General features: G+C 39.0%; 1 protein-coding gene across 2 annotated transcripts in view; it reads right to left on the bottom strand.

The window, feature by feature from the left end:
• FSIP1 (fibrous sheath interacting protein 1) overlaps positions 1 to 15,071 on the bottom strand; it is a 217,394-nt gene extending 202,323 nt beyond the window's left edge. For both annotated transcript variants that reach the window (XM_025295937.3, XM_006073019.4), the window contains exons 1-2: positions 14,891 to 15,071; positions 6,983 to 7,115 (exon numbers count right to left, since the gene is read on the bottom strand). In XM_025295937.3, coding sequence (XP_025151722.3) covers positions 6,983 to 7,108 — 126 coding nt within the window. In that variant the 5' untranslated portion in view covers positions 7,109 to 7,115; positions 14,891 to 15,071. The remainder of the gene's footprint in view (positions 1 to 6,982; positions 7,116 to 14,890) is intronic.
• Positions 15,072 to 23,621: the final 8,550 nt, after the last annotated feature.

Here is a 23,621-nt window from a genome sequence, read left to right as displayed (position 1 = left end):
CCTTCAAGAAAAATATTCAGAAGCAACAATAAACCAAAATTCTAAGACTGAGAACTATACCATTACTACAGAAATTTCATTAAAATTCTAGCATTTTAGGGACTTTCTGGCAGTCCAGTGGTTAAGAATCCATGCTTCCACTGCAGGGGACGCGGCTTCAATTCCTGATTGGGAAAATAGATCCCAAAAGCTATACACCATGTGGCAAAAAAAAACCCTCTAGCATTTTAAATTCATTTTCTGCCACTCAGAAACTTTTGCAAGAAATTAATAAAAGACAAATGAGCAATAAAACTAATTAAAATACTAAGATTTATTATTCTGACAATGTAAAAGGTCTTACAGACACAAAATCATTTGCAGTCAGCAGTCAACATTCAGCATACCTGTGGATTTTCTACCCCAACCCCAGATGAACCTTACTGATTTTCCACAAACTTTTTAAGACAAATCACAACTTTTACAAAGTCTTGCCTTTGATATAAGTATCAAAGTCCTCGTTGGTTAATAAATATGCTAGAGTTTGTTTTGACCTATAGCTTACTGGGTTCAAATAAAATATGCCTGGAATTAATTGCTGATATATTTCTTTTAAATAAATTTTGAATGAGGTAATATTAAGCTATGTTTTAAAACATGTGCATCAATATTGTGAAGTTGTTGCTTTAAAAAAAAATCATCACCTAGGAATATGTAAGCAGAAATACTAATCCTTTGCTACTCTAAAATTTGTCAGGTCTTTGTAAATATATTATCCTACCTACATAAAATGGTAAAATTTTCATTCTAAATTTGTTAAACACAGTTATGTGACTAGCTACTATGTGTCTGACTTTACACTGAATCCCATGAAAAATAACATAGGAAGGACTGACCAATTAGGTTAAAGAATTAAGGCCAATTAGCTAAGACGTACTGAGTACTTCATTGCCTTCTCCGTACTAGGTGCTAGTCACTTCTAAAAATTGTAGATATTTCACTCATTTTATCCCCAAAACACGCCTATGAGGTGGACAGTATTGAACAGATTAGGAAACTGACACAGAGAGTCGAAGTATTAATAATTTTCCCAAATCACATAAAATGTGGTCAGCAAAGCCTATTTTGAACCCATAACTCCAGAGTTTAGGTTTATAATCAGCAAGCTTGAGACTAAAGAGTTTAAAATTGTTTGGGGCTATTGGAATATAAAATTGTTTTTGGTTTTGTTTTTTACAATATGATAGTTTTATTTTTAATTTTTTTTAATTTTATTTTATTTTTAAACTTTACATAATTGTATTAGTTTTAAAATTGTTTTAGATTCCACTTTAGGCTATATGGAAAACCGAATAAACTGAAACCTTCCATCTACTTAGAAATGAATAGTTTAAAGTTCATAAGAATACTGGGGAAATTGCCAGTCAACAGAAATTAAAAGGAAACTAAAAGCTGAGAAACCTGTATGCAGGTCAAGAAGCAACAGTTAGAACCAGATATGGGACAATGGACTGGTTCAAAATTGGGAAAGGATTACATCAAGGCTGTATATTGTCACCCTGATTATTTAACTTATAGGCAGAGTACATCATGCAAAATGCCAGGCTAGATGAATCACAAGCTGGAATCAAGATTGCCAGGAGAAAATATCAGCAACCCCAGATATGAAGATGACACCACCCTAATGGCAGAAAGCAGAGAGGAACTAATGAGACTTTTGATGAAGGTGAAAGAGGAGAGTGAAAAATCTGGCTTAAAACTCAACATTCAAAAAGATAAGTTCATGGCATCGGGTCTCATCACTTCATGGCAAATAAATGGGGAAAAGATGGAAACAGTGACAAACTTTTATTTTCTTGGGCTCCAAAATCAGTGCTCCAATGCAGACAGTGACTGCAGCCATGAAATTAAAAGACACTTGCTCCTTGGGAAAAAAGCTATGACAAACTTAGCGTATTAAAAAGCAGAGACGTCACTTCGCCAACAAAGGTCCATATAATCAAAGCTACACTTTTCTCAGTAATCATGTACAGATGTGAGAGTTAGACCATAAAGAAGGCTGAGCACCAAATAATTAATGCTTTCAAATTGTGGTGCTGGAGAAGACTCTTGAGGGTCCCTTGGACATCAAGAAGATCAAAACAGTCAATCCTAAAAGATATCAACCTTAAATATTCATTGGAAGGACTAGTGCTGAAGCTGGAGCTCCAACACTTTAACCACCTGATGCAGAGCTGACACATTGGGAAAGACGATGATGCTGGGAAAGATTGAAGGCAGGAGGATAAGGGGATGACAAAGGATGAGATAGTTGGATGGCATCACCAGCTCAATGGATGTGAGTTTGAGCAAACTCAGAGATGGTGAAGGACAGGGAAGCCTACTGTACTGCAGTCTATGGGGTTCCAAAGAGTCAGACACAACTTAGAGACTGAACAACAACAACAAAAACTGAAATAGGAACCTTATAAATCCTTAAAGCAGATGCCCTGGTGGGGGGTGGGTGGGAGCAGAGTATGTGTGTGTTAAGATGCTTCAGTCATGTCTGATTCTTTGCGACCCTATGGACTGCAGCCCACCAGGCTCCTCTGTCCATGGGATTCTCCAGGCAAGAATACTGGAGTGCATTGCCATGCCCTTCTCCAGGGGATCTTCCCAACTCAGGGACTGAACCTACATCTCTTATGTCTCCTGCATTGACAGGCAGGACTCTTTACCACTAGTACCAGGACAGGTAAAAGAAAAATATGCTGGCCTCAGAAAGCCACAAACGTGAGTGAACGTGAAGTCGCTCAGTCGTGTCTGACTCTTTGCGACCCCATGGACTGTAGCCTACCAGGCTCCTCTGTCCATGGGATTTTCCAGGCAATAGTACTGGAGTGGATTGCCATTTCCTTCTCCAAGGGATCTTCCCAACCCAGGGATCAAACCCAGGTCTCCCGCATCGTAGACAGACACTTTACCGTCTGAGCCACCAGGGCTGTGGGCTTTTCCACCTACACAGAGCTAGGAGACCAGGACTTGGGCTCATTCAAGACAGGATGGAGAAGACCCTTCCCTCTCCTGCTTCATGAAGCTGGATCCCTTAAAAAGGTACCTCCTCGATGACAGTGCAGACTAGAAAATATATCTATCCAAAAGCACAGGATACAAACAAAAAATGTGTCTGTGTTCCAAGTGGGAAACAGTCTTCCCTGAGAATGTGCAACCATGGGGTCATGCTTTATGTGGGTTTGAATTCCCATTAATATTATTCATGTGCTCTGGAATGCTTCAAGATGAAAAATTAGCCAAAAAAAAAAAAAAAAAAGATTCATGCCAGTGATATCTCTGAGCCATTTGGTAGAAGCAAACAGAAACTTGCTCTGGAAGGTACAGCTTCAAATCAGGCTCCATAAATTTTCCAAAATTAAAACTTACAATCCCAAAGTTCAAAAGCCATGAACACATGACCAACAGTAAGCAAGAGTCACAATAAACAAAAGAACTTAAGATATTACTGTAAAAATCTGATAAAGATAAATATTTTAATGAGTATTAAGAAAGAATCCAAATAACACAAAAAGAATAAGATACTCTTTTTAAGAATTCTCCAGGCCAGAATACTGAAGTGGGTAGCCTTTTCCTTCTCCAGGGGATCTTCCCAACCCTGGGATCAAACCCAGGTCTCCCACATTGCAGATGGATTCTTTATCAGCTGAGCCATAAGGGAAACACATAAATATTGGAATGGGTAGCCTATCCTGCTCCAGTAGATCTTCCCAACCCAGGAATTGAACTGAGGTCTCCTGCATTGCAGGCAGATACTTTACCAACTGAGCTACCAGGGAAGCCCTAATAATAAGCAAGATTCAGAATAAAGAAAAGAACTTAAGATATTATTATAAAAAGCTGATAAAGATAAATAGTTCTAATGAGTCTGAAGAAAGAATCCAAATAACACAAAAAGATTAAGATACATTTGAAAATAAATGACAAAGAACTTCAAGAAATTAAAAATACATCATTAAGATTAAAAATTCAATGGATAGATTAAAGAACAGATTTGACATAGCATTAGAAAGAATTCCAAGAAATATATATGAAAAATTCCCCAGCATGATGCACAGAGAAATAAATGAATTTTTTTTTTTAATTTTAAGAGACATAAAGAATAGAAGAGAAAGGTTCAACAGAAATTTTATTGGACTTCCAGGATGTCAAAATAGAAAAAAAAAATGCAGGCAATGTTCGAAACATATGAAAATACAGTGGCTAAGAAGTTTTTAAAATAAAAATAAAAAACATATATCCTTACATTGAAGTAGTTCTAGTCTTCAGAAAGACAAATTAAATAAGTCCATATCTAGGGGAGTAATAATAGATATCAAAGACAAAGGGAAAAAAATAAAGTGACCAGAGAAAAATACCTAAACTAGATAACCCACACTGGAATGAATATTGGGCTTACAAAAGCCTTCTCACTGGCAACAAAAGAGGCAAGTATCTAAATGCAAAATACAGAACTATAAAACTTTCAGAAGAAAAAACAGGAAAAAAATCTTTGGGAACTTGGGTTAGACAAAGGATTCTTAGATACAACCAAAAAATACAATTCTCAAAAGAAAAAAAGCATGATGAATTGCACTTAAAATGTTAAGTGTTCTTTAAAAGACACAGTTAAAAGAAAGAAAAACCAAGCTACAGACTAGGAGAAAATATTTGCAAATCATATATCTGACAAAAGACTATTTACTTACTATTGACTTTTCAGAGTTCTTTATGTATTCTAGACAGAGTCTTTTGAACGTAAACTTTCCAAAAAAGATACGTGAATTGTAAATAAGCACATAAAAACACAACATTATTAGTCATCAGGGAAATTCCAGTTGCACCCTCAATGAGATATTACTTTATACTTATTGTATATATGCAAATATTTACAGCAGCTTTATTCATAATCACCAAAATCTGCAAACTACCCAAATGTTCCTCACCTGGGGAATTAATAAGCAAACTGGTTTACCCACACAACGGAACGCTGCTAAGCGATAAAAAGATGTGAGTGAACAAGCATCAACATGGATGAGTCTCAAACGCATTGTGCCAGCAAACAAAAGCCAGACTCAAAACACCATACATTTTTTTTTTTTAACTTCATTCATTTGACCTTCTGGAAAAGGAAAAACTAAAGGGACAGAAATCAGATCCAGAGTTTCCACGGATTAAGAGTAGGAGAGACTATTTATGACAGGCTAGCATGAGGGCATTTTTGAGAGGTAACAATGGAACTGTTCTATATTGTGATTGTGATAAGATCACTCCACACACGTGCCAAACTCAGAATTAAACACCAAAAGAGACTGAATTTCACAGTATGTAAAATGTTTAAATTAGAAGCAAAGAAGTCAATGAGATGCTATGTAAATAGATGGGAAGATTTACTATCATAAAGTTAGAAATTCTCTCCAAATTAATCTATAAATTCAAAGCGATTTCAATCAAAACCTCAACAGTATTTTTCATAGAACTTGAAAACTGTTCTAAAATATAAAAACAACAAAAAACCAAGTACAGCTAGGACAGTCCTAGAGAAAAATATGATGGGGAGACCGATCTCATCAGATATCAAGAATTATTACAATGCAGTAAGAGTTAACACACAGTAATGATGCAGGATTAGATGAAACAAAACATAAGAGTTAAGCTAGAAACTGTATTTTACTAAGCTGCTTGCAGGCTGGATTCTGGATATGTGTTAGTTTCATCCAATTAGGTGCATCTGCACAAAATTTATACCACAGAAATGAGGTAGAAGCCATCTTGCTAAGCTCCTGATATGCAGCTGGTCTCTTTACTGACTGAGCCACCAAGGAAGCCCTATAATATTGACAAGAAATATCAAAGGCAGTCACCTCTGCATGTCTAGTCACCAGTTTTATGGTTCTGAGAGAAGTGCAGAATACCAGAGGCAGCAACAGCAGCAGCTTTCAGATCTCTGGATTTTGGATAAGATGGTGTGACTGGGCTTCCCTGGTGGCTCAGCAGTACGGAACCTGTCTGCAATGCAGAAGACACAGGAGACCTGGGTTTGATCCTTGAGTAGGGAAGATCCCCTGGAGGAGGAAATGGAAAATCCCACGGACAGAGGAGCCTGACAGGCTACAGGCCATGGGGTCACAAAACAGTTGCACGTGACTGAGCATGCACGCACAGTGTGACCTGGGAACCAATGATCCAAGAAAAGTCCCCTCCGTGATTTCCTTTTCAGCTGGCCCTCAATTGATTTAGGAACTGAATTTCTTGTATTCAATCTGGAATACATTCTAGGCTGGAAATGCCTAGAATGTTTTCTATTTCCAGCATTAAATCATGATAGACACTCCTCTAAGAGTTTTGTAATGCAGTCTAACCCATAAGTCAAAAGAATACGTGAGAAGAGAGTCATAAAACTGCAAAGAAAATTTTCACCATAAGCTTCAAAATTTTTGTTTCCCACAACCTTAAGACAAATAAACTGTCCCACATCACAGAGAGAAAAAGATTCTTTAAAAAAAATATTGAATTAGATATTTTGAGAAAAGATAGAAAGACTAATAAAGATAATAAAGGGAGTCACAGCCAGGTAATGTACCTACTAAATATATACCATGTGGTCTTGATCCAAACTCTGTTTTTTAAATTAATGAATCTTTTTCATAGTAAGAGTCAACGGTGGCATAGTAGATATTGGAATACAAAGCTTTCTTATGAAAGAAGAAAAGTTAACAAATGAGCATTATCAAAGTATAACTATGGAAAAATAAGCCATACTCTATCCCTCCTGCCCCCAAAAGAGGGGAAAGTAAAGAAGGAAAGAGTATTTTCACATTAAAAGATCTAAAGTAACAAACAAGAAATCTATGAGTGCTCCCAGAACACACCTTTTAAAGAGGAACCTTAGAAGGGGATGTTAACAGCTCTGGTTCACCAATTGCTAGAGATTGAAAGAAGTCGTTTATATCATTTCTAAACAGCAAAGTACCTTGAAGGATGATGGTTCCGGTGAGAGCACCTCCAAAGAAGCATTTGAACTTCGGCTCCCAGGACGTGTTCTTGAATTTGAGGCTGGTTTTGAAATTCCATCTAAGTTTCCCTTTATAATATCCATTGATATCCTGAAACAAAATTTTAAGCAAGCTGTGACTTGTATGTTTAAATGTTTCATCACTGTTAACATTCAGTTAACTCAGAGCCTTTGTTACAAGGATTATGTTGCTACCAAACTCACAGAACCCTAACTTCATCAAAAGATGTCTATGTCCACGGATCATTACATTTTACATCACTGTAAGTGGAAAAAACATGCTGCCCAGGATGTTAGATTCTAAAAGTGGCTAAAAAAGTGCAGAAGTGAATGCCATTCAGTGGCTTTCTCCATCTCCAAGAGAAACACTTACTGTGTCCTAGGCCTTAAAAGACACTTTTGGAGAACCACACCTCTCAGCCAAGACTCATGCTTCATAGTAATAGCTTCCCAAGGCCTCTACTTGCTTTTGGTTTTACTTTCCTTATTCTAGCTCAGCCTTCAGCCTGGGCTCCCTCTCAGCTCTGATTTCTCCTCTCTTCCTTGGTACCGAATCTTCATAGAGAACCTGCTGCTGCTGCTGCTGGTAATCACTCTTCTATCAACCCTGCCCTTCTAAGACCCACAACTCTACTTCTGCCCTGAAGCAACAGAGAACTGAACCTACTCTACCTAGTAGAGGACAGACTTTTATTATCTGGATACACATTGCCAATCTCCTGAACTATTTTTCGGGTGACACCATCCAAAGGCCTTATACCAGTCTGGCTGCTCTATTCCCAGGACTGTTTCCTAAAGCAGGAGATATTAGGCAGGGTGGTTTAATCTAATGAGAAAACTTGAGCATTGCCAGCACCTTGATCCTGCCAAACTGTGCCCTTGATCAGGACCATTCCAGATTTGTTCAGTAACGCTGGGGTGGCATACATGCCAAATAAAATGGAAGAAACAGAGAGAATTTCAGAGTTTGCCTTCTCAATACTTAGCTTTACATATGTGTGACTGGATACCTTCCAACAAATCCTTTCCTAAATTCCTACTGGTTATGAATCAAACCATTTCTCTCATAAGAGAATAAAGGCAACTGCCTCTGGCCCAGCAAGTAAAACAATGTCCTTTTCTTACCCTACAAAATGACTCATCTATCTCTCTTTTTGAACAGGGAAGGCAGAGTCCAAGGAAGTTCCGGACACAGGAGGAAGCCCAAACATGAACAACCCCATGCTCCTCCAAGGCACACAGAGGGATAATATGATTTAGCTCCCAACCATTCAATGTACCGAGGCGTCAAGGACCAGTAGGTCAACTCTTTCCATCTCACCAAATGAAAAAGGCATTGATCTCAACATTATTCAACTCTGTAAAAGGGTTTTTGGCTCACTCAGGAAGGCACTGACATTATTATTGTGGGATGACGGATCACCCTGGCCCGTCACATCACAATCAAAAAGCGTAAGTCACTGAAAGGCCAAATGTCTTATAATGCCCTAAGCAGCCTGTCAAGGAAGACTTATTGCAGTGCACAGAGGGAGCAATGAGATGGAAGCCTGTGCAGAGCCCATATAATACACGTCAATAATGGGAGGGGCACAGGGAACCACCAATGGCATGGACCAGCTAAGAGGCTCCAGAAATCTCTTAATTTGCTTTAGAAATAGGTCTGTTCTTTTATGTTTGCTCCTGAAAATCATAAATAAAACACACTTCCCAGGATGGGTAGGGATATAACTAACAATCTTATGATTTGGCCATCTAGAAAAAAGTATGGATAAAGGGCAGTGAATTAGGAACTTAGAGATGTATCTGAGTGTATTAGAAAACAAAAAAAAAAAAAAAGAAAACAATCTCAGTAGCCACAGAGAAATCCCACAAGAAAAATAAAGCATTGTGCAAGAAAGCAAACAATCAAATGATAATTAAATACTTTTAATTATATAAGCACTGAATATTGATTTAACCAAATACTGTGCCTTAATTATATTGAGTGTATGTGAGAAGGAGTATGTAAAAGGAAGTGTATAAAAAATCTAATCTGTCAAAATAGGAAATCAAAGAGAATATCCAAAACTTGATAAATCTAAACAGTAGTTAAACAAGCATGATGTTTACAAGTTCAAGATATTTGTCCCTGAAGGATGTGACATTTTTTTCCATTGTAAATATTATACTGTATTTTGACATATTTTACTATATTACTTTATTAAAAGTTTTTTTTGCCTTCTCCTTTAAATTGCTTAATAATAAATAAATATAAAATATGAAATCTCCAAGGGACTGGAAGGAAACATACATCTAATTTACATAATAATGAGGTTTTTTGTTGTTTAGTTGCTAAGTCCTGTCCGACTCTTTTGAAACCCCGTGGACTACAGCTGCCAGGTTCCTCTGTCCATGGGATTTCCCAGGCAAGAATCATGGGGTGGGTTGCTATTTTCTTCTCCAGCAGATCTTCCCCACCCAGGGATCAAACCCATGTCTCCTACTCGGCAGGCGAATTCTTTACCACTGAGCCACCTGGGAAGCCACTTTACCACAGGTTCAGCGGTAAAGAATCCGCCTGCCAATGCAGGAGACACAGGTTCCATCCCTGGGTTGGGAAGATCCTCTGGAGGAGGAAACAGCAACCCACTCCAGTATTCTTGGCTGGAGAATCCCATGGACAGAGGAGACTGGTGGGCTACAATTCATAGTGTTACTAAGAATCAGACTCAACTGAGCATGCATGAACACACCTGGGAAGCCCAAAAATGAGGTTAGTGACTTACCAAGCAGGACATCAAGAGCATAAGTCAAAAAATAAGAGACTAATAGATGTGATCACATAACATTGACTGCTCTTGAGTATCAAACCAAAAATTTAAAAAAAAAACTCTAAATTAAAAGATAGATGAGAAACTGGAGGAAATATATGCAATATAGATAATATACAAAAGATTAACACATTTACATATTTAGAGAGCTCTTATCAACAAGGAAAAGAAGCATTCCAATAGAAAACTGGCAAAGGGCATAGACAAGAAAGGAAGGCAGGAAGCAGGAAGGAAGCAAATCAATATCCTGTTTAAAAAACAAGACCACCAATACAGTATACTAACGCATATATATGGAATTTAGAAAGATGGTAACAATAACCCTGTGTACGAGACAGCAAAAGAGACACTGATGTATAGAACAGTCTTATGGACTCTGTGAGAGAGGGAGAGGGTGGGAAGATTTGGGAGAATGGCATTGAAACATGTAAAATATCATGTATGAAACGAGTTGCCAGTCCAGGTTCGATGCACGATACTGGATGCTTGGGGCTGGTGCACTGGGACGACCCAGAGGGATGGAATGGGGAGGGAGGAGGGAGGAGGGTTCAGGATGGGGAACACATGTATACCTGTGGCGGATTCATTTTGATATTTGGCAAAACTAATACAGTTATGTTAAGTTTAAAAATAAAATAAAATTTTAAAAAAAAAATAAAAACAAGACCAATTTCTCTAATTAAAGAAATATACAGAGAGGATACACCTGAAGGATGATCACAAATCAAAGAAGTAACAATAGTGGGTTCTGGACTAGCAGATTCATGGGTGTTCTTGTGTCTTCTTTTACCTTTTGCTTATCTCTACTTGCTGGTTTTCTAGTATCTTATATTCATAATTAAAGAATTTATTTATTGTAGTAAATTTTCTGGAATACATTAAAGTATACTCAAAAATAAATAAAAATCACCTACTATTCATCACCCTGAGCTAAACACTGCTGGCACATTTCTTTTCCATTTTTGCTTTTCATATTTTTTCAACAAAATTGAATCCATGTATTTCTCACTTAACATTAAGTGATCAGCATTTTCTTATTACATTAAAGATAGTTCTAAAATAGAATATTATTCAGTTCTTGATATTTCATTAAACAGAAGGATATATGACCAGATTCTAACTTGCAATAAATCACTGTTAAGAGGTACAAAGTTTTCCTAACATTCATTTCAAGTGAGATTAATTTAAACTTTTTCATATAGGCTTGTGAGAAATGCAACCACCATGAATGATTTAAAACCAAAATGGGGACACTGGGCCAATGAAATTTGATGTTTTGGAATGAATGAAAGAATCAAAAGAAAATTAATCCTCCTCTGTTTAGTTATAATGAATAACCAGCCTTTTTAAAAAGTAGAATTACATTTATTTTCATTATTCTAATGTCTAAAAACTGTTTGTGGTGTTTTTTCCTAACTTTCTATATTTGTTTATTATGTAAGAAATATTTGCCTATGAGAGGGGAAAAAAAGCAAATAATATAGAACAATGTAAAAGTTTTTCAAGTTCAACTTACCCTCATCCCAAGAAACACAGTTGATAGATTTTTGTAGGTCTTACTTTTTTAGACATATGCAAACTTTTCTATCCTGTAACTATGTACTCCTATCCAACACAAACACACACAAATGGCATGGTACTTCACAACTTGCTTTTTCACACTTTATGCATTTCAGAGACTTTTCTGTAGCACCACACACAAATACATTTCATACTTTCAAATCATGGCATAGTACTCTATTGCACAGATGTAGCATTTTAAAAATCAGTTTCATTTAGCTTATATGGAAGATTTGCTATAAAAAGCAAAACAAAAATTTACTCAAAATTGATCACAGGCCTAAAAGAAAAACTCAAAACTATAAACTTTCTATAAAATATGTGTGATCGTGGGCTAGGCAAAGATGTCTTAGATACAACATCAGAAAGTGAAAAGAAAGTGAAGTCTCTCAGTCGTGTCCGACTCTGAGACCCCATGGACTGTAGCCCACCAGGCTTCTCCATCCATGGAATTTTCCAGGCATGAGTACTGGAGTGGGTTGCCATTTCCTTCTCCAAAGGATCTTCCCGACCCAGGGATTGAACCCAGGTCTCCCACATCGCAGGCAGACGCTTTACCATCAGCCACCAGGGAATCCCTTGGCGGACAACACCAGAAGCATGATTCATAAAAGAAAATACTGATAAATTGGAATGTATCAAAGTTTAAAACTTCCACTCTTCAAACAACACTACTGAAAAGGAAAACAAAAGTCAAATATTGGAAGAAAATATTTGCAAAACACATAGCTGACAAAGGACTTACATTATATAAAGAAGTATCAAGACTCAATAATAAGAAAGATTTGAGCAGACACATCACCAAAGATGTATAGATAGCAAGCTAGCACAAGAAGACGGTCAATATCATTAAGCCATGGGAAAAATTCAAATTAAAACCATAATGAGATACTGCTACACATTCAAATGGTGAAAATTACTTTTTTAAGAAACTAACAATACCAAGTGTTGACAAAGTTGAAGCAACTGGAACTTTCATATATTGCTAATGAGAAGACAAAAATACAAAATGGGATAGCAGTGTTGCAGAACCGCTTGCCACTTTCTTATAGTGTTCAACATACACTTACCTTACGACTCCACAATCTCACACTTGGATATTCACCCAAGAAATGAACATTTGTAATTACACAGAAATCTGCACATAAAGGTTTATAGCAACTCCATCAACAACTGCCCCAAACTAGGAACAATCCAAATGTCCCTCAACTAGACAATGAATAAGCAACTGTGGTACAGCCATACAATGGAACATTGCTCAGCAGTATAAGGAAACAAACTACTGATACAAAACTTAGGCAAATCTCAACTATATACCGCTAAGTTGAAAAAGGCCAGATTCAAAAGTCTCCATAGTATTTGTTTCCAATTATATGACTTCTAGAATAGAGAAAACTATAGGGACAGACGGAGAAGGCAATGGCACCCCACTCCAGTACTCCTGCCTGGAAAATCCCATGGACGGAGGAGCCTGGTGGGCTGCAGTCCATGGGGTCGCTAAGAGTCGGACACGACTGAGCGACTTCACTTTCACTTTTCACTTTCATGCATTGGAGAAGGAAATGGCAACCCACTCCAGTGTTCTTGCCTGGAGAATCCCAGGGATAGCGGAGCCTAGTGGGCTGCCGTCTATGGGGTCACACAGAGTCGGACACGACTGAAGTGACTTAGCAGCAGCAGCAGCAGCATAGGGACAGAAAATGGATGACTGGGCATAAGGCTGGGCATAAGGAAGGGTTAACTACATAAACCGGTATAAGGGGATGTCTGGGTGAATGACTCAAGTGTTTTGTATCTTGACTGTGATGGTAATTACATAAACACAAACTGTGTGCGTTTGTCAAAGCTCACAGAACTGCAATATTAAAAGGGTAAATTTTACGGTAGGTAAAGAATACCTCAATTTTAAGTTAACCTCTTTGTACAAATTTTTGCTTAGTTATGTTTATATGTCCAGAATATAAAATTGAATTGCTAAGTCAAAACAAAATTGCAATATGACCCAGAAATCCCACTCCTGGGCATATACCCAGACAAAATTATAATTCAAAAGGATACATGCACCCCTATGCTCATAGCAGCACTATTTACAATAGCCAAGACATGGAAACAACCTAAATCTGTCCATCAACAGATGTCCATCAACGGAAGAGGCAAGGAAAAAGTGAAAATGAAGTGGCTCAGTCATGTCTGACTCTTTGTGACCCCATGGACTGTAGCCTACCAGGCTTTTCCGTCCATGGGATTTTCCAGGCAACAGTACTGGAGTAGGTTACCATTTCCTTCTCCAGGAGATATTCCCGACCCAGGGATTGAACCCAGGTCTCCCGCACTGCAGGCAGATGCTTTACCCTCTGAACCACCAGGGAAGCCCAAAGACATGGTACATCTATACAATTATTTAGCCATTAAGTACATTATTCAGCCATTAAAATGAATGAAATAGCACCATTTGCAGCAACACGGATAGACCTAGAGATTATCATACTAAGCAAAGTCAGTCAGAAAGAGAAAGACAAATACCATATCACTTATATGAGGAATTTAGTACAACACAAATGAGCATACATAAAACAGAAACAGACTCACAGATACAGAGAACAGACTTGTGGTTGCCAAGCAGGAGGGGAGAGAGAAGGGGGGAGGAATGGGAGTTTGGGATTAGCAGAGGCAACCTATTAAAAATAAGATGAATAAACAACAACGTCCTACTGTATAGCCATGGAACTATATTCAATATCCTGTGACAAACCATAATGGAAAAGATTATGAAAAAGAATATACATATATATATGTATGTATAACTGAGTCACTGCTATACGGAAGAAATTAGCATTGTATATCAACTACACTTCAATAAATTTTTTTAAATTGTTGAGTCAAAGAACACTTGCATTTCAAATTTTGGTAAACTACCAAATTGACCTACAACAAAACTGTACCAGATTACATTACTACCAACAGGGTATGCTGAGATGAAAGCGTCTGTTTCCCCATCAGGGCCAATCTGATTATGTCAAAGCTTTTCACCTTTGTCAATCTGGTACATATCAAGAAGTATCTATGAGTTACATTTCTTTAATTACCAAAGAAGTTGTCTCTAGTCAAATGTTTACTGCCCACCTTTTTTTTTTTTTTTTTTTCCCCTGTGAAATACCTATTTGCATCCTTTGTCACTTATAGACTATTTTAAATGGCTGGTAATTAATTTGTAACACAAGTTCTAGATCTTATGGGCTAGGACAGTGGGAGTCCTTGGTACTAGGTCTTACGGTCAGGAACTTTTGCTACAGTGTCCAGGAAATCCTGGCACAGCCTTCGAGGAGACTGAAGCTTCTCCGAGGTCAGACCCACCGCTCCCTCCCAGGACTCCGGGCCGGCCCCCCGCTGACACTGTCCGCCCATCCCCAGCCCAGCAGCCAGATGGGACTCCGCTCCACTCTTTGGATTGTAGTCCGGCGACAGAGCTCCGCTGTTAATCTGTGCGGTGCCTCACCTTCTGGGCGAAAACCAGTGTCCAGTCGTCAGAGCATTGACACTCAGCGTCACCCACTGTCCCCCGAAAGGGAGGGGTCTTATCCCGCCACCGCAGTTTCTCTTTCTCTACAAGTGGAAGAAGCGGCGGGTCCTAAGCCCTCTTGCCTCTCAGAACGCCGTTCCCTTGGCAACCAGAAGCGGACGCTTCCAGTCTCGCGATAGGAGAAAAGGACAGTACCATCTAGAAACAAGACATGGGAGCCCAAGAACGGCTGGGGCACAACCTGACGAAACCCTGAGACCTGAGGAACCTCTACTGTCTCCTCTGTCTTCTGGGCGGACGGCGGAGGGTGTGGAATGGTTTGTTCGTATTTAGGTTGAACTCGGAACGAGGATGTATGGATGTTTGTATGTCTCTGTCCTCACTATTAATATGATGCTCTACAGGTCAGCTCATCCTCTCCGAGTTCAGTTTGCTTCTCCGTAAAATGGGGTAATAATAATTGCTTCCTCACAACATTGTTGTGCGCTCAAAAACATAATGTTCTGTGAAGTTCTTAGTAAATGTTGGATGGCATGTAAATAAAAAATAGTAATTTTGCCCAGATTGGACTACAATCCAAAGAAGTTAATAATTGCTATTTGCACTTTCTTTCTTTTGTGATTCTAAATTCTCAGCGCATGAAGACTATTTCCCTGGGTCCTCAAATTGACTTTTCTTCATCCTCAGTGCCATCAAATATCTGCTTCTTCCAATATAAGCAGCATTTTACAGTTTACAAGACATTTTCAATACATGGACCTTTTAGTCTCATTGTTAGGTGGTGAGGTATGTATTCTGTAAGTATTTTTCAGAAGATCAAATAGATAAAAGTGATGTGTGCAGAACTAGGGCAGTGATGGGTGTAAAAACCTGACTGTAAATGTCATCCATATACTTCTACATTCTGCATTTCTATCTCCAGCTCTGAAATCCACACGCTTATCTGACTAGGTGACATCGATGTAAGAAGGACCTCAAACTTAAGATATCAAAAAACTGAACTTCTCCACAGTTCCTCCTCCACCTCACCTTCTTACCTATCTTACCTAATCAATAACTGCATCCTGCCAGTCTCAGGCCCTCCTTGGGGCCTGAGATAATAATTGCTTCCTCAAGGTCCTCCTTGTTAGTGTTTCTACTCAAGAATTTCTTCCCAGCATTTCTCAGAATCTTTATATGTTTTTCCAAATTAAAAGAAAGTCAGTTGAGAAATCAGGAAAATTGGACAGGGAGTTCTAATTCTCCTGCGAGAATTAAACCTTAGCAATCAACACAGAGATCCACTGATGTCAAGATAAATCAAAAGCAAGGGCAGGAAACACTGGGAGTCAGAAGCTGAGATAAACATTTCAGGAACCAGGACAGGAGCACCTAGGAAGGAGGCGATCACAACTCAACCAGTCAATTTTGCTTGCAGTTAGTGTGGTAAGTGTGTGTTTTTGCATATTAACTGTCTTCTAATAGTCATTCTTGCAAGTAAAATAAATGTTAATAAGTTGATACTTATTGTATACTTTACACAAATTCTATGAGTAATAGTCCAAGGAACAAGTTTTTATTCGAAATAAGTTCTTAAATGGGCAATTTCCAACCCATGATTATGTGAAGTGCTGTTAGCCTTGCTTGGAGATTTGTGTGTTACATTATTCAAATGGTACCCACCCAATAATGTTCTCTGTGTACACCAATATTTGAATATTTGCTACAGGCTATGTCTCATAAATGTTTTTAATAGTTCTTATTTTTTAAACAAGTGCTTCAGATAGCATGATAATGAGTAAATAATATGAAGAAGATTGGAAGTATTTTAAGAATAACTTAAAATTTGGAGAGCTCCTAGCAGTTCTTATTTCTTGTTTATGCATGCCAAATATTAGTATCTGTTGGGAATTTGGAAATACTACTACTTCTCCTTGTTGTTCTTCCCATATGAATAAACACACATACACACTCACACACATTGCCAGACACACACACTCACACACATTGCCTGGAACACAGTTCCCCAGCCTTCCATATGGTTGTTTCTTCTCTTCCTTCAGGTGTCTGCTTCCTCAGGTGGGTTTTTCCTGACCACTCTATATTAAATAATAATTCCCATCTCTGCCCCCACTAAGCTGTTCTTTTTGGCAGGGAGCTAAGTGGTGTCTAGCTCTTTGTGACTTTGTGACCATGGACTGTAACCTGCCAGATACTGTCCATGGGATACCCCTGGCAAGAACACTGGAGTTGGTTGCTATTTCCTTCTCCGGGGGATCTTCCTGACTCAGGGATCCATCCTGGGTCTCCTGCCTAGCAGGTGGATTCTTTACCTCTGAACCACCATGGAAGCCCTACTCTGTTCCCTTGACACTCTTACTTTTATATAAGGAGGAGAGATGCCAAGGTTTGGATTCTGATACTAAATGGGCTTCCCTGGTGGCCCAGATGGTAAAGAATCTGCCTGCAATGCAGGAGACCTGGGTTGAGATCCCTGGGTTGGAAGATTCCCTGGAGGAGGGCATGACAACTCACTCCAGTATTCTTTCCTGGAGAAACCCCATGGGCAGAGTCAGACACGACTGAGTGACGAAGCACAGCACAGCACAGCACTAAATAGCTGGGTGACCTTGGGTAAATCCATAAGTTTTTATGGGCTATAATTTCCTCATTCTGTGCTAATTCTGTCAGGTGGAAGCTAAGACTCCAACAGGCTCCCAGGTGATGCCAATACTTCTGGTCCACAGATCACTCTCTGAGTAGCTACAGACTAATCTCCAAATGCCCGCACAATGCTGGTATTTCAAGAATAAAGGCTATTCTTTCCATTTTTATTTTTGGTGATTAATGGTGCTTCTTCAGAAAACAATACATTTCAGATTTCTTGGGGATGTGAGGGGAAAAAACAACTAAGAAAAATCAGGACTGTGTCCAGTGCGCATGATTAACTGTTTTCACTTTTTTAAAAACTGTTGCTTACACAGCATAAAATACATATAAAGCAAGTGACTAGAAAGTTCAAATTCAGTAGAAATGTAGTGTCCATTTACTGTTTGTAACCTTTCAAAATAAGTCCCCACTGATAACATTTTGCATAAAACTCACCTCATCTTGAATTGCTTTCTATCATTCTCATTCCGTTTATTTACCTTCTGCTGCTCCCCTTGTACAGATTGTTGAGAGACAGTATGTGCCTTGAGGGCAAACTTTAATAAATTGTATTTGTTGTGTATTAGTACACAGTAAATTGTGTCTTTGTTTTTAATTTCCTGAATTACTTCTATGCCAACCATTGCAATTATACCCTCAAAACAATTCACATTCAAATATGTTAGAGCACCATATTTTTCTCTGCTGTGTTCATACCCCACCCCCAAAATATTCTAGAAAGAATTATGCCTTTCAAAATAATTCATAAAGATTTCATCTACAGTCAAGATATTTTAAGCTAAAATTTCCCTGGTCTCATTCCAGGTTGGTGACATATGGCAGCGTTGGTTTCAAAGCTGGTTTTTGTTTTTTGTTTTCAGTCTCTCTCTGTTCCTGACATTCTCCTTCTGAGTGGAGTCAGATTTGAATGAATGAATGAGCCCACGTTGTATTCCATCTGGACTCCAACTATCATTCCAGCCTTGTTGTCCCAATTTCCTCTTTCTCACCATGAGCTTCAGCCAAATGTAACACGGTACTAGGAGAGAAACCTCACTAAGAATTGTATCATAGATTCTACAAACTAGATTTAACAGTCATTTCTTTGATGGGCAATTTAAAATGTGTGCTACTGGACAGTTCCCATGATGTGTGAATCTATCTATGGCTTAGTTATTAAAAAGTAACATTTACTGAGGGTTTAGAACATGCCTCAGATACATCATTCCATGTCACTTCATAACACCTATGCAACAGCACTGTTATTACCCAGATGGGTACTTGAGAAGCAGAGCACGGCGGTTAAGTGATTTTGCCAAGTTCATTTGGTAACTAAATTCCAGCGCAATTCCAAAGCCTGTTTGTTCTCTTCACCTTCTCACTGGACTGAATTCAAGAAGAAAGTTTACTTGTGTCCACTAGATGGTGCTGATTGCCTTCCGTTAAAAACAAAACTCCAAATCCGCTTTCAGAAACTTACTTTCCTTGGAGTTTTAGGTGTGATCCAAGAGGCTACTGAACTGAAATATTCTGTTTGTTTGAACTGTGCTTGGGTACGTCTTTAAGTGGGGCTTCTCAGGTGGCTCAGTGGTAAGGAACCTACCTGCAGTGCAAGAGACATGGGTTCTATCCCTGGGTTGGAAAGATCCCCTGCAGAAGGAAATGGCAACGCACTCCAGTATTCTTGCCTGGGAAATCCCATGGACAGAGGAGCCTAGTGGGCTATATAGTCCATGGGGTCGTAAAGAGTTGGACATGACTTAGTGACTGAGCATGCACATATATAATAGCCATCCAAATAAGCGTGAATTAGATACCAAAAAAATCAGAGCAGATTATTTTTTTAAATCTTAGTACATATTATAAATATATAAATATATATATGTGCTCAGTTGTGTCCACTCTGCAACCCCATGGACTGGAGCCTGATGAGAGCCTTAACGAATTTCCCGGGCAAGAATACTGGAGCGGACTGCAATTTCTGCCTCCAGGGGATCTTCCCCACCCAATGATGGAACCAGCATCTCCTGCATCTCCTACATTACAGGCAGATTCTTTACTGCTGAGTTACCTCGGAAGCTCTCCATATTATAAAATTGTTATTGGTCAGTCACCAAATCGTGTCCGACTCTTCGGGACCCCATGGACTGCAGCATGCCAGGCTCCTATTATTTGATACCTAATATCAAATAACCACTGATAATTTTGAAAGACTAAAGTTCTCACCTATTTGTATTCCTATAAAACCTGCAGACTTTCTATAAAAGTCCATGTTTTATTTCATATACCCTTTTACCCAAACTCCACTCTCTCCTGTTCCTCCTTGTCCTGCTGGGCCACAGCGCTACCCATGTAATCAAGAGGCAAGACCAGGGAGTAAATCAAGGCTTAAACAGCAAAAAGCAAGTTCTGGAACAAGTAATCCTATTTTTATTCACAGTAAAAATGCATTTAGTATGTGTTTAGTTCTTTTTTCAGTACTTAAAAGCTATGAAATAAATCTGCTAAAAATGGGTTCTCAGATTTTGTTGTTCATAAGGATCATTTCAGATGTTATTTAAAATGTTGATTTTTGCCATTTGCAGCAACATGAATGGAACTAGAGAGTGTCATACTGAGTGAAGTAAGTCAGACAGAGAAGGAAAAATATCATACGTAATCCCTTATATGTGAAATATAAAAAGAAATGATACAAATGAACTTACTTACAAAACAGAAAGAGACTCACAGAAAATGAACTTGCCGGTAGGCGAAGGGATGTTTAAGGAGTTTGGGAAGGTCATTTACACACTACTATATTCAAAATGGATAACCAACAAAGACCTACTATATAGCACATGGAACTCAACTCAAAGTTACGTGCCAGCCTGGATGGGAGAGGAGTGTGGGGGAGAATGGATAAACGTATGTGTACGGCTTAGTCCCTTCACTGTTCACCTGAAACTACCATAACATTGGTAGTTTAACATTGTTAACTGGCTATACCCCAATGCAAAATAAAAAGTTTAAAGTTTGAAAACTAAATAAATAAACACAATGTTGATTTTAGTCCCTATTCTCTGAGTTAGGAGGTCCAGGAATCTTCATTTTAACAAACACTGGTGACTTTGGTGCAGTACGACGATGAGCATGCTTTGAAAAACACTGACTTCAAGTTTGCATTTTAAAGGATAAATAGTGATGAGGTTGCTGCTCTGAAAGGAACCAGAGAGACCCCTGGATCTGGGCAATCCAGGGGCTCTGAACACAGACATTCAGTACTCCCTTTGTAAAGAGTAAGCTAGAAAATGAGAATGTTCTCGCCTCCAGCTTCCTGGATTCTGAACCCTTTCCTTACTCTGTCTATTACGCAATTCTGTAGAGAATCAGGGGCTTCCCCAGTGGCTTAGCGGTAAAGAACCCACCTGCAATGCAGGAGACACACAAGACATGGGTTCTATCCCTGGATCAAGAAGATCCCCTGGAACAGCAAATGGCAACCCACTGCCATATTCTTGCCTGGAGAATCCCATGGACAGAGGAGCCTGGCAGACTACAGTCCATGGGGTCACAAAGAGTCAGACACGACTGAGCAACTGAGCACACACACATACAGAACCAAGTGCCAGTCAGAGGATGGCCCCATTTAAAAGCCCCTATGGGTTCGAGGGAAGCTTGCTACTTCACAATAGCTGGTAGCCCCAGTACATAATGATACCCTTTGATTTTTTAAGTGAAAAGAGTAGACCCATATACTGTCATGTGATCATGTTTAACTTGTTCAAGTGATGAGTGTCAGTGTGTGTTGGGAAACTGTGCCAGGATGCTGTGGAGATGCATAAAAATCAACACACAAACACACACAGTGCAGCTATACATTTTTGGCCCAGAAAGCCAATTTGATGCCGTGTCCTCAAGTCCTCCTCTGCCCATGGAATTTCTCAGGCAAAAATACTGGAGTGGGTTGCCAGTTCCTTCTCCAAGGGATTCTCCCGCCCCAGGGAGCGAATTCTCATCTCCTGCATTGCAGATGGATTCTTTACCACTGAGCCTCCTGGGAAGCCCCCAGAAAGCTAACAGGTGTTTGTATGGTAAAATAGGGACTCCCTCAGCGACGCAGTGGTTGAGATCCTGACTTTCAACGAAGAAGGTGCAGGTCCAATGCAGGGTGTGTGGCTTTGATCCCTGGTCAGGGAACTAAGATCCCACAATGCCACAAGGAGTGACCAAAACTTTTTTTTAATTAATTATTTAAAAGGTAGTAAAATAAAGAGAACAAAGATACATTCTAAAATCCAAAAAAAAATTTTTTTGGGCCATTGGGGTTGGGTCATCTCAGTTCTGCCCTCAAGAAATCAGCTCTGCTAAGTGAGTCATTCTCACCAGAAAGGGAAAATTTCTCTTCTTGGAGAATCCCCTCACAGTAACAGACTATTTTACTCTCTGGTTTATACTACTGGCTCCACAGTTTGGTCGCCTGAGGCAATTCTGTACCTGTAAAGATTTAAAGAGTTGCCAGAAGTTTCCCAAGGCTAACTGCAGTCTCCATTGCTGGATGCCAGTTGAGATTACACAGTTCTGCTTCTGGCATTTGGTCCCCGCCAGGAATATGGACACGAGACACTGCTGGTGGATAATGGCTGGAGAGAAATTTAGTAATTTCAATGTAACAATTAATCCTGGGCAGAAACTCATGAGTTCAGAACATAGTCCAAGGACTGGGTGTCATGCTTCATGCTTGTCTGATTCCAAATCACTTCTGAACTGAACTAGGTCTCTGACCCCATAGGGTACTCTGTTTGTTCATTTTTTGTTTTAAATTCGGTCTCTGTATAGTAAAATGTATTCTTGAATTAAAATTTTACAAACTTTATTATTATAGAAACCTTTTGATTTATTTTTTGGGGCTCCAAAATCACTGCAGATGGTGACTGCAGCCATGAAATTAAAAGACGCTTACCTCTTGGAAGGAAAGTTATGACCAACCTAGATAGCATATTCAAAAACAGAGATATTACTTTGCCAACAAAGGTCCGTCTAGTCAAGGCTATGGTTTTTCCAGTGGTCATGTATGGATGTGAGAGTTGGACTATGAAGAAAGCTGAGTGCTGAAGAATTGATGCTTTTGAACTGTGGTGTTGGAGAAGACTCTTGAGAGTCCCTTGGACTGCAAGGAGATCCAACCAGTCCATTCTGAAGGAGATCAGCCCTGGGATTTCTTTGGAAGGAATGATGCTAAAGCTGAAACTCCAGTACTTTGGCCACCTCATGCGAAGAGTTGACTCATTGGAAAAGACTCTGGTGCTGGGAGGGATTGGGGGCAGGAGGAGAAGGGGACGATAGAGGATGAGATGGCTGGATGGCATCACTGACTTGATGAACATGAGTCTGAGTGAACTCCGGGATTGATGGACAGGGAGGCCTGGAGTACTGCGATTCATGGGGTCGCAGAGTCGGACACGATTAAGCGACTGAACTGAACTGAAAGAAAGTTAAACAAATTTACATCACACATTTGAAATGTATTCAGATCAAACTTCAAAGGTCTTCAGTAACAACAAAGAAAATGTTTTCTTCTCTGAGTTAACATCTCAGAGATAAAGAAGACAGAGGTGAACAATCACAAGGGTGTTCATTAGTCAGCTCTCAGGCTGCCATCCTGATGTTCTTAGGGTCTCACTTACTCCTCACACATATTTTCTCTCAGTTCAAAATAATGTTTCTATCTGAACAGACAATAAGTTTATTAGACTAGGAGCCAGTCATCATTTTGATGACTATTGGCTTTCTTGTTTAAATCCTTTTTCTTATTTGATCATTCAATTACTTATTTAACTGAGATTGGTTTATTTTCTCTTATTTTATCATCACAAACAAACTGGAATTAATATATTAATTTGGATCAAAATTTATTACGTAACTCCAACACTGGCACACAAAACCATTTTAAATTACACATCTCTACTTTCTCAGCCAGAATCTGCAAGAAACTGACCTGGTCTCTTAATTTCTCTCAATCTGTTTCTCCAGCTAGTAAAATAAGGGGAAGGATAAAGATTTCTAAGCTTACTTTCAGCTCCGAGATTCTGTGAATATCTGA

Source organism: Bubalus bubalis, chromosome 11, assembly GCF_019923935.1.
Source record: "Bubalus bubalis isolate 160015118507 breed Murrah chromosome 11, NDDB_SH_1, whole genome shotgun sequence".
NCBI lineage: Eukaryota > Metazoa > Chordata > Mammalia > Artiodactyla > Bovidae > Bubalus > Bubalus bubalis.
The sequence above is the reverse complement of the archived record's forward strand: the minus strand, read 5'-3'. Positions and strand labels throughout refer to the sequence as shown.